The following is a 14,627-nucleotide window of genomic DNA, read 5'->3' as shown; positions in this document are numbered from 1 at the left end:
AATATATAGACTCGTTAGTCCAGCCAAATTGTAACTCCATAATACCAGCCTAGTTTGGCAAGGGTGGAAACTGGACTTTTATAGTCAGTTAACTTTCTTGCCTCCGGAAGATGGCTGTGTCAAGAACGTCTTCTGTACACCATGGTCGGTGTAGTTTCAAGGGGATAGACGACGGGATGTGTGCAAGGGAATAGAACCCATCGTCTTGAAATTCAGTTGAGAAACATAATTGCCTTTATCCCGGAAGAAAGCGATATTTGTGTCATTGTACACAACTATGGTACTTATGTGGTACATACATGGTATGTTATGGTACATATATGGTACATTATGGTACATACATGGTATGGTATGGTACATACATGGTACATTGTGGTACATACATGGTATGTTATGGTACATTATGGTACATACATGGTACTTTATGGTACATACATGGTATGTTATGGTACATACATGGTACATTATGGTACATACATGGTATGTTATGGTACATACATGGTACATTATGGTACATACATGGTATGTTATGGTACATACATGGCACATTATGGTGTATACATGGTATGTTATGTTACATACATGGTACTTTATTGTATATACATGGTATGTTATGGTACATACATGGTACGTTATGGTACATACATGGTATGTTATGGTATATAGATGGTACATGATGGTACATACATGGTACTTTATGGAATATACATGGTATGTTATGGTACATACATGGTACGTTATGGTATATACATAGTATGTTATGGTACATACATGGTACGTTATGGTACTGCCATGGTACTGTATGGTATTTTATGGTACTTTATGGTACTTAATGACACATACATGGTACTCAATGGTACTTCCATGCTACTATATGGTACATACATGGTATAGCGTATTTCACAATCACTGCATTTACCAGTACTTCTGCAAAATTTAAGGCAGATCTGATTTATAGACCATATGTGTTGGTTAAGCGACCAACTGGTCTAGCATTGACATGATAGTTGACTGCCTTTTTGCTAATGGGCCAGTGCATTTGTAGAACCATGGTTTGTCCAGGATAAAAGGCAGGCAGAATAACACATTTCTTTTAGTGTCTACTCATTCAAGGATAACTCAGGGTACAGTGAGTGAATTCACTATGCCTACAAAAAGTGTGTGGCTATAACATAACACTTAAAGTGTTCGGCATTGTGTGTTATGCAACATTTACTAGGTAGCATTATAGGTTACATGGCAGATATATCAGAAACCGAACTCTGTTTGTCTTTCAACTTATTGCTGTCTACAATTACGCCATCGACTTATTGGTGAGATGGCTGTGTAAATAAACCCTTTTGTCGTCTTGCGACCACTTAAATCCAGACGTGTGGTTGCTTGTATATCCCACATTGAGTAAGACACATAATTCCCCGGGCTGACAGAGGCACGACTCCCCACTGTGTGATGTAGCACATTGAATTGCAAGGCTGGCTCTCCACGTGTGGAGTTAATAGTCATGCTCAATTCTACGTGACGATTTCTAAAAGAAAGAAATGGGATTGTCTGTCATTAAAGACAAGCTACATAGACTCTGCTGTTACTGTCATCTGAAATACACAGGATGCATCCAAGATCTCAGTAATGTTATATATATATATATACATATATACTCTTTCCGTTTTTTTAAATTAGAGTTTTTTTAGTTAGGGCCATTCGAAATAAGAATAAAAATATATTGTGTAGCTCATTTTTTTCTTGAATTGAGTCAGTCAGCATAGTGGAAAAAAAGATATGGTATTACAGTCTGATTGAGTGAGTGAGTGAGTATGGTTTTACGCCACTTTTAGCAATATTCCAGCAATATCACGGCAGGGGACTGCAGAAATGGGCTTCACACATTGTACCCATGTCGGGAATTGAACCCGGGTCTTCGGCGTGATGAGCAAAGGCTTTAACCACTAGGCTACCCGACAGCCCCTATTACAGTTTGAAGTGTGGGATGTACTCGTATAGTGTTTATGCAGAGATATGTACACATATGTGTTTATGTGTAAAAAGGTTTGGCAGATGCCAAGAGACAACAGAGAGTACGATAGATCAATTATAGTTAAAACATTAATAGTTACTGTTGTAATTTTGCAGTATATTTTTATTTGTGTCTTTCCCTTCTTCTGTATTAAAAAAATGACATTGGAAATATAATATATTAAAACAATTTTAATTTTATTTTCAGATTGTGGTTTAAGTCTCCAGTTGGTTAAATCTGTAAACAAATGGTTTTAGAGAGTTGCCTAACGGTTATTGATTAGGAAAAAAAGTGTGTCTTCCCTCTGACTTGAATGTGCAAGGTTGGGTAGGAATAAATTCTTCCTCGAGGATGTTTGTAATTGGATTGCTATCGCAGACAAGAAGTACTTTGATAGCTTTTTATTGAAAATGTAGTTCAATTAAATCGGTTTTATAACTGTGGAATTTGTTTCAACATGTTCATGGTGTTTATTAACTCCATGTAGAGACTTTATTGCCCAGTATTGGCTATTGAACAGGAATAGATCACTCCAAGGTACGTTTCTGTTATCTTATGCTGATAAGTATGCCAAAGGTACGTGTGGAGAACTGACGTTTGCTTTACGGCATACATGGCACAGGGAGTCTACAGCCATGTGGACAAAATAAACACATCGCTGCTTTGTAAACTGGAAATATTAGATTACCTATCCCTCAAGACATTTGTGTATATTTTTTATGATTTTAGAAGTTAATTGGCTAGAGATCATGTAGAATTGGAGGATGATTGGCATTTAACATGGTATTCATATCTGGTATTAAGGAACAAAAGGTAATAAAGTGTTTAATTTGAAAAAAAATACACCTATTGTGTGACACTAGATTTTGTTATTAATCAGTTGATTGATTGTGTTGTATCTGTGTATTGAAATGGCATGTGCTCAACGACCCCTGACCTGACCCTAGTGTCAGAAACTGATGATTTAGGGGATCCCTTGATTGAAATACTGTAGGAGCAAGCCTTAATGACTTAAGAAGGTGCTAATGTTGAATTACTAAAACAAGGTCAAATGATTAATTACTAAGACAAGGTCAAATGTTGAATTCCTGAAGTAAGGTCATAATGTTGAATTATCGGGACAAGGTCAAATGTTGAATTACTAAGAAAAGGTCAAATGTTGAATTCCTGAAGCAAGGTATTAGTCCTGAATTACTGAAACAAGGTCATAATGTTGAAAAGCTGATTCAAGGTCATAATGTTGAATTGCTGAAACAAAGTCAAATGTTGAACTACAAGGACGAGGTCAAATGTTGAATTCCTGAAGCAAGGTCAAATGTTGAATTACTGACACAAGGTCAAATGTTGAATTACTAAGAAAAGGTCAATGTTGAATTCCTGAAGCAAGGTCATAATGTTGAATTATGGGGACAAGGTCAAATGTTGAATTACAAAGAAAAGGTCAATGTTGAATTCCTGAAGCAAGGTCAAATGTTGAAGTACTAAGAAAAGGTCAAATGTTGAATTCCTGAAGCAAGGTATTAGTCCTGAATTACTGAAACAAGGTCATAATATTGAATTGCTGATTCAAGGTCATAATGTTGAATTGCTGAAACGAGGTCAAATGTTGAATTGCTGATTCAAGGTCATAATGTTGAATTGCTGAAACAAGGTCAAATGTTGAACTACAAGGACAAGGTCAAATGTTGAATTCCTGAAGATTACCGGGAAGATCCAGGTGGAGAATAGGTCTTCAGTAACCTATGCTTGTCATAAAAGGCGATCATGCTTGCTGTAAGAGGTGACTAACAGGATCGGCTGGTCAGGCTCATTGCATGTCATCACATCCCAAAATGTGATATTCACAAAAGCATTTATTGAGTGCAAATTTTAAATGAGAGAAAAAAGAGTCTGTTATCCCATCCCATGCTTTCTTGTTTTCACAGGGGCTCCACCATGGGGTGACGGTGGCCCAGCCCAATGAGTTTGAGGTGAGACACCGCCCAAGCATCATCACCCATCTACCACCGCTCAGTGCTCATGAGGTAAGATTCTTCACTCATCTACCACTGCTCAGTGCTCACTAGGTAAGCATTGTCACCCATCTACCACACAGTGCTCACTAGGTAAGCGTCATCACCCATCTACCACTGTTTAGTGATCACTAGGTAAGATTCATCACCCATCTACCACCGCTCAGTGCTCACTAGGTAACCATTGTCACCCATCAACCACACAGTGCTCACTAGGTAAGCATCATGACCAATCTCATTAAAATCAGATCTTAGTTTTCTCCATCGCTAAACAAAGATCTGAGGACATCCTGTTACGGGTCATGTCAAAACGACCTTTCATCCGACCAATCAAAGTGTTGCTTACCAGATCATGAAAGTGACAGTCGTAATGTGTTTTCTAGTCATGCGACCTTGAAAACGTTAACACGGGGTATTCTGCACGCCAGTTACAGCCGGTATGACTAATTCCGTCAAAATTATTGTCTGTCTGTCTCACTTCCGTGGGATAAACATTTGAAAGGAGCAGGCGTTGCACAGTATGTGGCCATACAATCACAACCATATATTAGACATTCCGGAATGTTCGTTTGTTCAAAATTTTAATCGAGAACATTGTCAACATATTTTCTGAAATGGAAGTCGCCAGGTTGAAATGAGTACTGTAAAGCACCAGAAAGCTGATTCCTAATCAGCTGATGTTGTCTTCTTGATAGTTGTTTCAGTGGTCCATCAAAGTTCATTAAAGGTTGTTCTGATGTGACCCGTAATGGGATGTCCTAAGATCTTTGTTTAGTGGCAGCGAGAACTTAGATCTGATTTTAATGGGATTGGCATCATCACCCATTTAAAACCACACCACCCCTCTCCCACTGTTCAGTGCACAAAGATGGTTTGCAGAAGTTCTACTGAGTCCTGCAGTTTCAGTGTAACTTTCACAAGACTACCAGGAACCAGTAACCTAACTCTAATAATGGCAGCCAGTGATGGAGTCAACTTAGGTGATGGTTGCTTAGAATACACAATATTTTGAAGAAATGTATACTACACATGTATGACAGATTGGCTTTCTCTCTATCTGAAACCCACTGCAATTGTAAGAGTGAAAATTATCCTACCCTATTTTTTATCCCGGGGATGAAATTCTCTAGTGTCAGGATGATTCTTCCTAGTGTGTTTGATCCAATACCAGTGTGTTTAATCCTATTCTATCCTATACTCTAGAGTAAAACTTCCCCCGGGATAATATTTAGGTAGGATATAATCCTTGCTTACACATTCCTATCCCTGCAGCCATCAGGGATGGATGACGTGCAGATCAGTGAGATGATGGTTAGTGCTGGAATGATGAAGGATGATATTGTTTCAGGGTTAAGTCTTTCCGCTGTGTATTTCATTCTGTAAAGCCCGCCCCTGGCCGTGCTGTACCTCAATGTTGACAATATGAGATGTTATGCTGACTTTAGTGTGTTCAGTTATTGCAGGACTTATAATACGTAATAAGCGCCCAGGGCGCTCTCAAAATTAGAAATAGGGGGCTCTTATTAGAATATTATTTTGGTGGAAAAAAACAGAATTGAAAGATAAATTTTGTGGTTTATGCTGACAGCCTGAAATGTTTATGTATGACAGATATATTTTTCCAGAATTTAATTGCCCATAATTAAGGGTGCATATACATCACTAGTGCGTATTATACGCGAGTAAATAAGTCTTGTGTACATTGATCAATCGGAAGGGGTGCTAATTGGGATTGTTCACTGGCCAATATATTAGCAAATATCGCTGTGGGCGCATATTAGAGCGGAGCGCTTATTACGTTGAATACGGTACTCATCTTGTGTCAGAATATCCAGTTTGATCAAAATGATATACTCACTCATTATCCACAAAATTAAAAATCCTTTGAAATAAGCTTGAAAACATGAACAGTAATGTGATGCAGCAAGACATTTCATATCACAGTTCTGTAAACAGCTTTATTTCTGCGTCGTTAAAATATTGCGAATACCACACCAAAGACAATACTGCGACGAGATATTTTTGCGAGTTGCCGTGTTGAGATGACCCCTCGATTACCAAACAATAGACAGCTTCTCTCCGAAGCTAGTTAATCTGAGTTGGCCGGAAAGTTGACGGAAGGGATTGCGACCAATTATCAAATACGATAATTGACTCAACTCAGTGTCATGACGGTGAATTTGAATGGTCTGTTTACACTGTCATTTGTGATGTATTGTGTGACCATTCTGCATTCATTTGTGTTTTTAACTTATTGAGTAACTTGTGGTTTTGGTTGATGATTTCAACATTTGATGACGTGTTGCAATGAATAAAGTATGTATGTATTATTTATACTTATTTTTGCGTTTTTAATTTTTGCGATTGAGTCTCGTTCGCAAAACTCGAAATAATGAAACGGTTGCAAAAAATTCCCTGTTTACAGTATATAGGTATGTTTGGATTCATCCAACAGTTGATATTCTTACAGTATCCCCTTATTGATGGTCTGTGATTCCTTTATTCTAACAACAAAAAAAACAATACATTTTTTTCGTTATACTCCAAACCTATAAGTTTGTTTTTCATTCATTGGTAGCAGTACTAATCTTATTTATTTTCCTAGTTTTGTTTACTACCTTCATTGAATTATTGGCCGACGTTTTTGTAAACCAACCAATAAAAAGATAAAAGACCTATGCTACACCACTGGCCTAGTGTTGTGTATGTTGTAGGTTATTTTGAAGTAGGGACACAGCTTGATGACATTGTGTTGAATGCATGGTGTCGTGTGTCACAACCTTCCTATCATGATATGGTTCATAATGTAGAGTATTTTATTACCCACGTGGTGAAGATACAGGTGGTAAGATACTAAATCCGTACGTCACACGTGTGTCGTACAAGGTTGACCTTGTTTTATTCGTTTTGATTGGATAACCGTGACCTCTGTCACACCGGGACTACTTTTTTCATTCATAAAAAATCGCGAGACGTCATTCATTTTGCGATTACAAGGCAGAACTGAAGAAATTCATGAGAACGAGAGATATTTACAAACACTTTATTAAACCAAACAAGATAGTCACACGCATCAAATTCGGTTTGCATTCAATATAAGTTATGCATAGAGCTCCTACAGACGTATAATCGAGCTAGATCTATAAATCGATTTACAATGTACGACTGCCGATCGAGCGCGTCCCTTGAGCGTGACGCACCCGACCATTTTCGCAACTTTCAATTTGATTTAACGTAAAAGGATAAGCGTGGTGAAATGAAGTCTGTTTAAACTATCTGGACAGATATCTAGACTTACTTGGGATGATCCGGTTGTGCCATCGGTGTCCCCTTTGAAGCGTATTTTGTGGCGCTGTTTCGGTAGGTGTTGTTCATGAATGAACGAACACGACAGCACGACCAGATCACTTAAAGTTCACAGTTCCGATAAAAATCATTCGAAAACTCCGTGGAAGTGTGCCTGACTTCTGATTTTGTGGCCCCAAACATCCCAAATGTGAACAGTAACATTCCCTATCTCTAGCGTAAAACGCTGTGAGTGGATCGCGGTTGTCTTTTCTTATTCCGGTGGCGACCTTGCCCTTTGATCGTTCGAAGCTGTCACTGACATGCAAGCAGACTTGAGTTTGTTGATTTTCACGTCTTCAGTAAAGGGTGGTACAGTTAACATGAATGTCTTTGGCGAACAGTCTGATTTCCCTCTTCCAAAATGGTACGGACATGATATAAATTCAGCTGATAGATCAAGGAAACCGAACCATTTTGATTGCACAGACAGGACCCCGGCAGTGTGACCGACTGTTGGTCCGTTATTCAAAGCGCGGCGCTAATGTGACATTTCAAATTTTCTTATCGGTGTCCTGCGTACTAACAACATGGGGTTTGAATTACCATAAGTTGAAGACTTTCTTCCAAAAGGATCTTGAGCGTCGGTGCTGGTTTGTTTGCAAACAGAACAGCAGGCGCATGTTGTTAATGCGTATGCATAAACATGTCAACAATGCCCATATTTGGTCATATATCAATATTCATGCGCAACCAGATTTTGCAACCGGTTTCAGTTTGGTCTGTCAACGAACGAAAGTTGTTATGTATTTACACTTAAATATATATTTAACGTGGGTAATAAATAAAATACCACACTCATTCTCGTTAGATACAATTTTTACGAAACTCGTGAACTTTCTATGGTATCTGACCTCGCTTTCGCTCGGTCAGATACCATAGAAAGTCCACTCGTTTCGTAAAAATGGTATCTAACGAGAATGAGTGTAGTATTCTCTATGTACCAGCCATGCTTTGAACTGCTTGTATCATTCATCTCAAGGCAGTGCACAGTCTGGTAGATAAAGTCAGTTTGTAGGGTGGTGTCAGGAGGGGTGGGTGTTCAGGGATGGATGGACAGTTGTGTGGGGAGATAGGGGGAGAGGGACACCAGAGTAACCTAATTGTCATTGGAGTGGGGAATTGTAATTGGGGTGGGGAATTGTGTTTGGTGTTGGGAATTGTGTTTGGTGTTGGGAATTGTCTTTGGTGTTGGGAATTGTCTTTAGTGTGGGGAATTGTCAATGGGGTGGGGAACTGTCATTGGGGTGGGGAACGGTCGTTGGTGTTGGGAATTGTCTTTGGAGCAGGGAATTGTCATTGGTGTTGGGAATTGTCTTTGGGGTAGGGTATTGTCATTGGGGTGGGCAACAGTCATTGGTGTGGAGAATTGTCTTTGGGGTGGGGAATTATTGTCATTGGTGTGGGGAATTGTCTTTGGGGTGGTGAATTGTCTTTGGTGTGGGGAATTGTCATTGGGAATTGTCATTAGGGTGGGGAATTATCATTGGTGTGTGTGTGTGTGTGTGTGGGGGGGGGGGGGGGTCGGGGTGTTGAGAGACCAGATGACCTATCTCATTAATTAGAGGGTACTCGAGATAGCCCATGTCATAAGGGACTACACCGGGTGGCCTTTGTCATTAGTGGGTATACCGGGTGGCCCATGTCATTTGGGCCATGTTGACAGTGTTTTACCTGTATTATCAAGTGATGTCAGCACCCCCTACAGAATGACTGCCAGGGTTATCTAGGTCTGATAAACCCTCTCAATACACACATATATATATCACCCGGAGTTGAGGGTTTGACCCAGGGTCAATGAGGCAGGGGGGGACGACAGTACATGTGTATTCAAGGTCAGGGGCGGTCTGTATTTCATTTGCGTACAATCATTGACTAAATTACCAAATAAAATTCTTTGTTTATGTTGAACACAGTTTTAGCTCTTGAATATTTGTTGAAAAGAGAAAATGAAGTTTAACGATGCTTAACATGTATTTCTCCATAACCCTGCAGAGCTCTGACACAGGATAGGAATGTGACAATGTGACAATGTGACAACGTGAAATAAGAAATGACATGTTTTACCTGTGGCCACACTTGTATTGTTAGTCCAGACAAATGTTACTTCTACTGTTATGGATTTACTTCAATATTTCAACTTCAGGCGATAAATTAAAAAAATAAGGAATCAGAATTTGAATTACCGTATTTATCTGCTGATAAGCCGAATTTTGAGGACCAGAAAAAAAGACCAAAAAATCATTCTTCATAAACTCCACAATCTTTACATGTAACAATATAGGAAATCCACAGATGAAATCGCCAATAGCTATTACGTACGTTTTGCAAAGTTCATAAGTTGATAGTGAACAAGTAATATACCTTTGTTCACATTCACATTTAGGAAAAAAGAAAGTAGCATGACAAAGCATGTACGGTGTTTAATAACTAAGCAGGACACTTTCTCATACAGCAAGACGTAACATGCCTTTATTTGCATGAACACTGAGGTTTAATTTCTTGTCTTATAATTTTCTTTTTTCCTCCTATAAGGAATCTGGATTGATGTCAGTTTAGTTCCTTACAAGAGGATGTGAAAAAGTCAGGTTCTATCCCACGCAATGTTTTAATTTTTGTTATTTTTTATATTTAAATAAATTTTAATTCAAGGAAATATATTGGCCTGGCATTAAGGCAAATTGTCCCCCTTTGATGAGTATTGCCCAAGGCATGGGGAGAAGATGAGTCACTAGGAAGGATGCATTCCTAATAAACAGCACCACTACAGCACATTCAGACTGAAACATGCACCAGCCGTACCAATTTACGTTCGTTAGAGGGGTACACAAATTATGTGATCTTGACTATCAGTTGTTTGATTTTCATTTTGTCTTGGTGGCTGTGTGGGTTAGATCGCTGGCGATTAGGTGCCTCACACTGACAGTTTGGGTTCGTATCCCGGATGTGACACAACCCAAAAAAGTACTAGATTCTGTACTTTGCACAGAAAGTGTTATTCGATGTAATAAGCGCCCTGCTCTAACAAGTGTCCACGGCGATATTTGCTAATATATTGGCTAGTGAACAATCCCAATTAGAAACCCTTCAAATTGATCAATGTACACAAGACTTATTTATTTGTGTATAATACGCACTCGTGTGTTCTTGATTATGGGCAATTAAATTCTGGAAAAATATATCTGTCGTATATAAACTTTTCAGGCTGTCAGCATAAACCACGAAATTCATGATCTTTAACTAAAATAATATTCTTAATTTTGAGAGCGCCCTTGGCGCTTATTACATCAAATATGGTATAACATTTGGTAGATTTTACCACTTTCTTAATGGCATTGTGTGTTCATGCGCTCTAAAGATAGGGCTTTACGTCCCTTAAAGCAGACTGATGCCCGGGAACACGAAGAAAGGGCTTGACAAGTTGTACCATGTAGAGTCAAACTCAGGTCTTCAGCCTTCCCCACTGGGCCACCCTAGGAACTGTGTGACTACAATGCTGTATGCATGTATACATACATGTATATCCTAACCCGGATTTGAATTGATTGACAGAACGACCCTGCGTTTGACATCTTGTACAAGACATTCGACTTATGATTTACTGGGTACATCAAACTATCAGGGACTTCACAAAAGCAGTTTTGAAATGAACATAAATTGATCAGGGCGTATTTAAGCTTGACTACACTCCCAACACAACCTACAGACCACACCAGGTCAGCTGTTTGGCGAGTGTCACCCAGTACCGAGATTACAAGAGGGGTAGAAGTGCACGCCGTATCCAGGATCGGTCGGGTATGACTGTGCTGATATTGAAAAGAACAACAAACAAATGTCATATCAGTTACGTAGAGTTGTTTACTTCAAGGGGAAGGGTTCAAATCTATCAAACTTTCACGCATGACTGCCCCCATGGGGATGTTTGAAGTATAGAACTCGTTTGAAGGTATGCTGATATTGGATATGTAAGGAGAAAGGTTGATTGATTGCTGGTGGTAGTTTGTAGTAAACTTATATAAGGTAAACTTGGTGTTTGCAGTGTTGAAAGGTCATCCATTGTTTGGGAACATGACACTGAAGGCCATTTTGACAAATTATCTGGCTTTTAATTGCTTGGTGTTGTTGGAAAGGACAGAATAATATAAGTAATATTACAGATTGAAAATGCTAAAGATTGAAGAATGTTCAAATGCTGAAACATTGAAATAATCACCTACCCTGGTATATCAATACAGCCAAGTCCCGTTAATCTGACATAGATGGTTGCATATGATTATGTCGGATTAACAAGTATGTCGGATAAACGAAATTAAGTAGTATCAATGTTTGTGATCGAAAATCGGACAACTACCCGATTGATAAGGATTCAAACACGTAATAAAAAATATATAATAAATATTCATATTGTTATGTTACATTGTTGGCGGAATATGTTTTCTAATCATGCAAACTCTAAAGTTTAACACAAAACAACTGTTACGGACTGCATGACTTATTCAAAATACCTCCAATAGCATAGTCTGGAATGGAAGTCGCAACTTTGAAACTGGTACCCCAAAGTTTAAGAAAGCTGCTTTCTAAGTGGCTAACATTGACTTCCTGTTGGTCAATTCATAGGTAGGTCATAGTTCGCGTACTACGCTTTATATGAAATATATTAAGATTCACACCAGCAAGGCAGCAACCAACGCTAGGCCCCCTTTCTGTATATCAGGGAGACCTACAGAACCTCTGCACACTTAGGGCAGGTTGTAACTGAGAAAACAGAAAACTGTTTTTTCCTTTCTAAACTTAAAGGGCAAGTTCACACGGAAATGAACCTTTTTTTTCTTTTACTTTTTCCACATTAAAAGTGTTAACATAGAAGTGTCATAGACAAAAATATAAAAACATCATATTTAATTAACATATTTTTTGCACTAAAACGATTTATATTTTTCACATTTTCCAAGTGTTCTATTTCCATAACAAAAACACCATGGCTTATGTCCATTGCAATATGACGTCATTGGTGCCAATTGATAAACATTATGACGTCATCATGCTTTGTTAGAGCCGCTTCACGTGGTGTAGGTACAGTTTTGTGATTCTAGCATCTCAGATGCCAGCCAGAATTGTGTTATGCTGAGTCACCACTGCGCCGGAGTGTGTCGTAGACCATGTTGTTTTACCGCAAACTGGTCCTTGATATCTTTTGCGTTGAGAATAGACAGGGACCCAGTTGAATTGGCACCAATTACGTCATAATCTAAGGGGGATAACTCAGGCCTATTTCGCTCGTAAAACGAAGGCCTCATAACGGCATATCACTTTCACACTATTGTGAGCTTCCTACTTTCACTGTGAAAAAAAATGAGTGTATATTTTCAAACACAGATACTAACTAATTCTAAAATTGCGTTTTGTTTAGAAAAAGAAAGAAAGTGATTTTTGCGTGTACACTTCCCCTTTAATCCAAAAAACTCATGATTATGACATTGTTTTTTTTAGTGGGTAGGGAGCCATTGTATTCATTTATTTTGGGTAAACTTTAGAGTTTAGTTGATGGGCAAGATGTCTAACATGTTGAGACTACTGGTTGCCTTGGAAATAAGGAAGTGATAAAGAAGAATTAACTAATCCTGAGATCGTATTCAGTAGACAGAGGAGATGGAAGAAACACAATAGTATTTTTATATAAAATCCTTAGATCCTATAGCATTGATGAAGCACAAGAGTGCCTTTATGAATGTCCTATGTTGTGGCTGCCATACTGTCTGTACACTCCCCTATCCACTGTCTGCAAGACCTGTCTGTAATTGATAGCATGTGAAGTATGAATATTCCATAGTCTGATCAATGGAGGATATAGGGACACAAAGCATGTTTCTTAATGAGGCTTGTACTGCTCAATAAATGTAAATCTAATGGACGGCTATATACATGGTTGTGTAATCTCTCCTGTTCACCTGCTGTGGGGAAGTGATTAAAGCCCCATAAGCCTATCCTTCTCCATCCCCTTCCCCACCCCACTCCCACCCCTCTTCCTACCCTCTCCCACCCCTCTTCCACCCCTCCCCCAAACCCTCCCCCACCCCTCTTCCACCACTCTCCCACCCCTCCCCCCAAACCCTCCCCCACCCCTCTTCCACCACTCTCCCACCCCTCCCCATAACTCTCCCCCACCTCTCTTCCACCCCTCTCCCACCCCCACACATCTTATCATTTCCTCCCCCTGCAGTGGGAGTGATTGATTGCCTTGTATCTCTCCCCCGCCTCACAGATCCACTTCCACCCACCCCTGATTCCCTTACAGTAGGAGAGAGATTTGCTGGCTTGTAACTCTCCCCTACCTCACAATAGATATCCACTTCCACCCACCCCCACTCACCTATTATTCCCCATACCTTGCTGTAGGAGAGTAATTAAACACTATAGTACCCCTACTGGAATACATCCTCGATTCCTATCTGCTGTGTGTTTATGGCCATAGCTATGTGAGCTGTGTTTATGCAGGGAGTTATCATACATACACAATGGATCAGGAATAAGCTTCAGATCTCGTAATAAGCAATTACCTGAAACACCCTATTGGAAGGCATCGTAAGCCAAACGATCTAAGGCACTTCTGTGCAGAGTTGCCTCCCCTAGCTACCAGGATCTGCTGGCTTTAGATGTAAGTTTGAATACAGGATGTATTTTAGTTATGATCCTTGCATTGTCTGTCACTACTATAGCATGGTAGGGGATGCACCATAGTGGCGATTTTCATTTGGGGATTTTCATCCATTTGACTTAATCTTATATGATATTATTGCTGGCTTGTATCTGCTCAAAAGCAATTTTATTTGTTCCCCAAACAGTGGATCTGTTTGCATTCCAGTTATCATTCTCAACTCCCTGGGGAGTATACAACCCAAGCTGCCTAGGGGTGCTAGGAGGTTTTTACATCCACCTTACATATCGGGTACCCATTCCCTGCTGGGTGAACAGAGGCACGCTGAACTAAGTCACTTGCCCAGGGTGACAACCACACGTATAGACACCTGTGTTTCAGGTGTATGTATGTATTCGTGTTTCCACCATCTGGGCATCTACCATTGGATGAGTGGGGTTTTTGGGGTTCACAGGGTGTATGTACTGTACTCTAGGGGTAGTGACAAGACTGTAAACACTGATGGTCCCAAGGATTAATAACAATTCGGTCACTAGCGGGATGCGATCGCAGCACCTTGAGCTTGCTAGCCTGGCACTTTTGATGGCTTGCTCTCTCTGCCACT

At 39.6% G+C, this 14,627-nt stretch overlaps 1 protein-coding gene across 1 annotated transcript in view; it reads left to right on the top strand.

Moving 5' to 3' along the window:
* The window catches only part of LOC139446275 (dynein axonemal heavy chain 3-like), a 178,323-nt gene that overhangs the window by 7,085 nt on the left and 156,611 nt on the right, over nt 1–14,627 (top strand). The window contains exon 2 of the mRNA XM_071227629.1: nt 3,937–4,035. Within this exon, the coding sequence (XP_071083730.1) occupies nt 3,937–4,035 (99 nt within the window). The remainder of the gene's footprint in view (nt 1–3,936; nt 4,036–14,627) is intronic.

Source organism: Haliotis cracherodii, unplaced genomic scaffold (genome assembly GCF_022045235.1).
Source record: "Haliotis cracherodii isolate W230 unplaced genomic scaffold, xgHalCrac1.p SCAF_6, whole genome shotgun sequence".
Lineage (NCBI taxonomy): Eukaryota > Metazoa > Mollusca > Gastropoda > Lepetellida > Haliotidae > Haliotis > Haliotis cracherodii.
The sequence above is the reverse complement of the archived record's forward strand: the minus strand, read 5'-3'. Positions and strand labels throughout refer to the sequence as shown.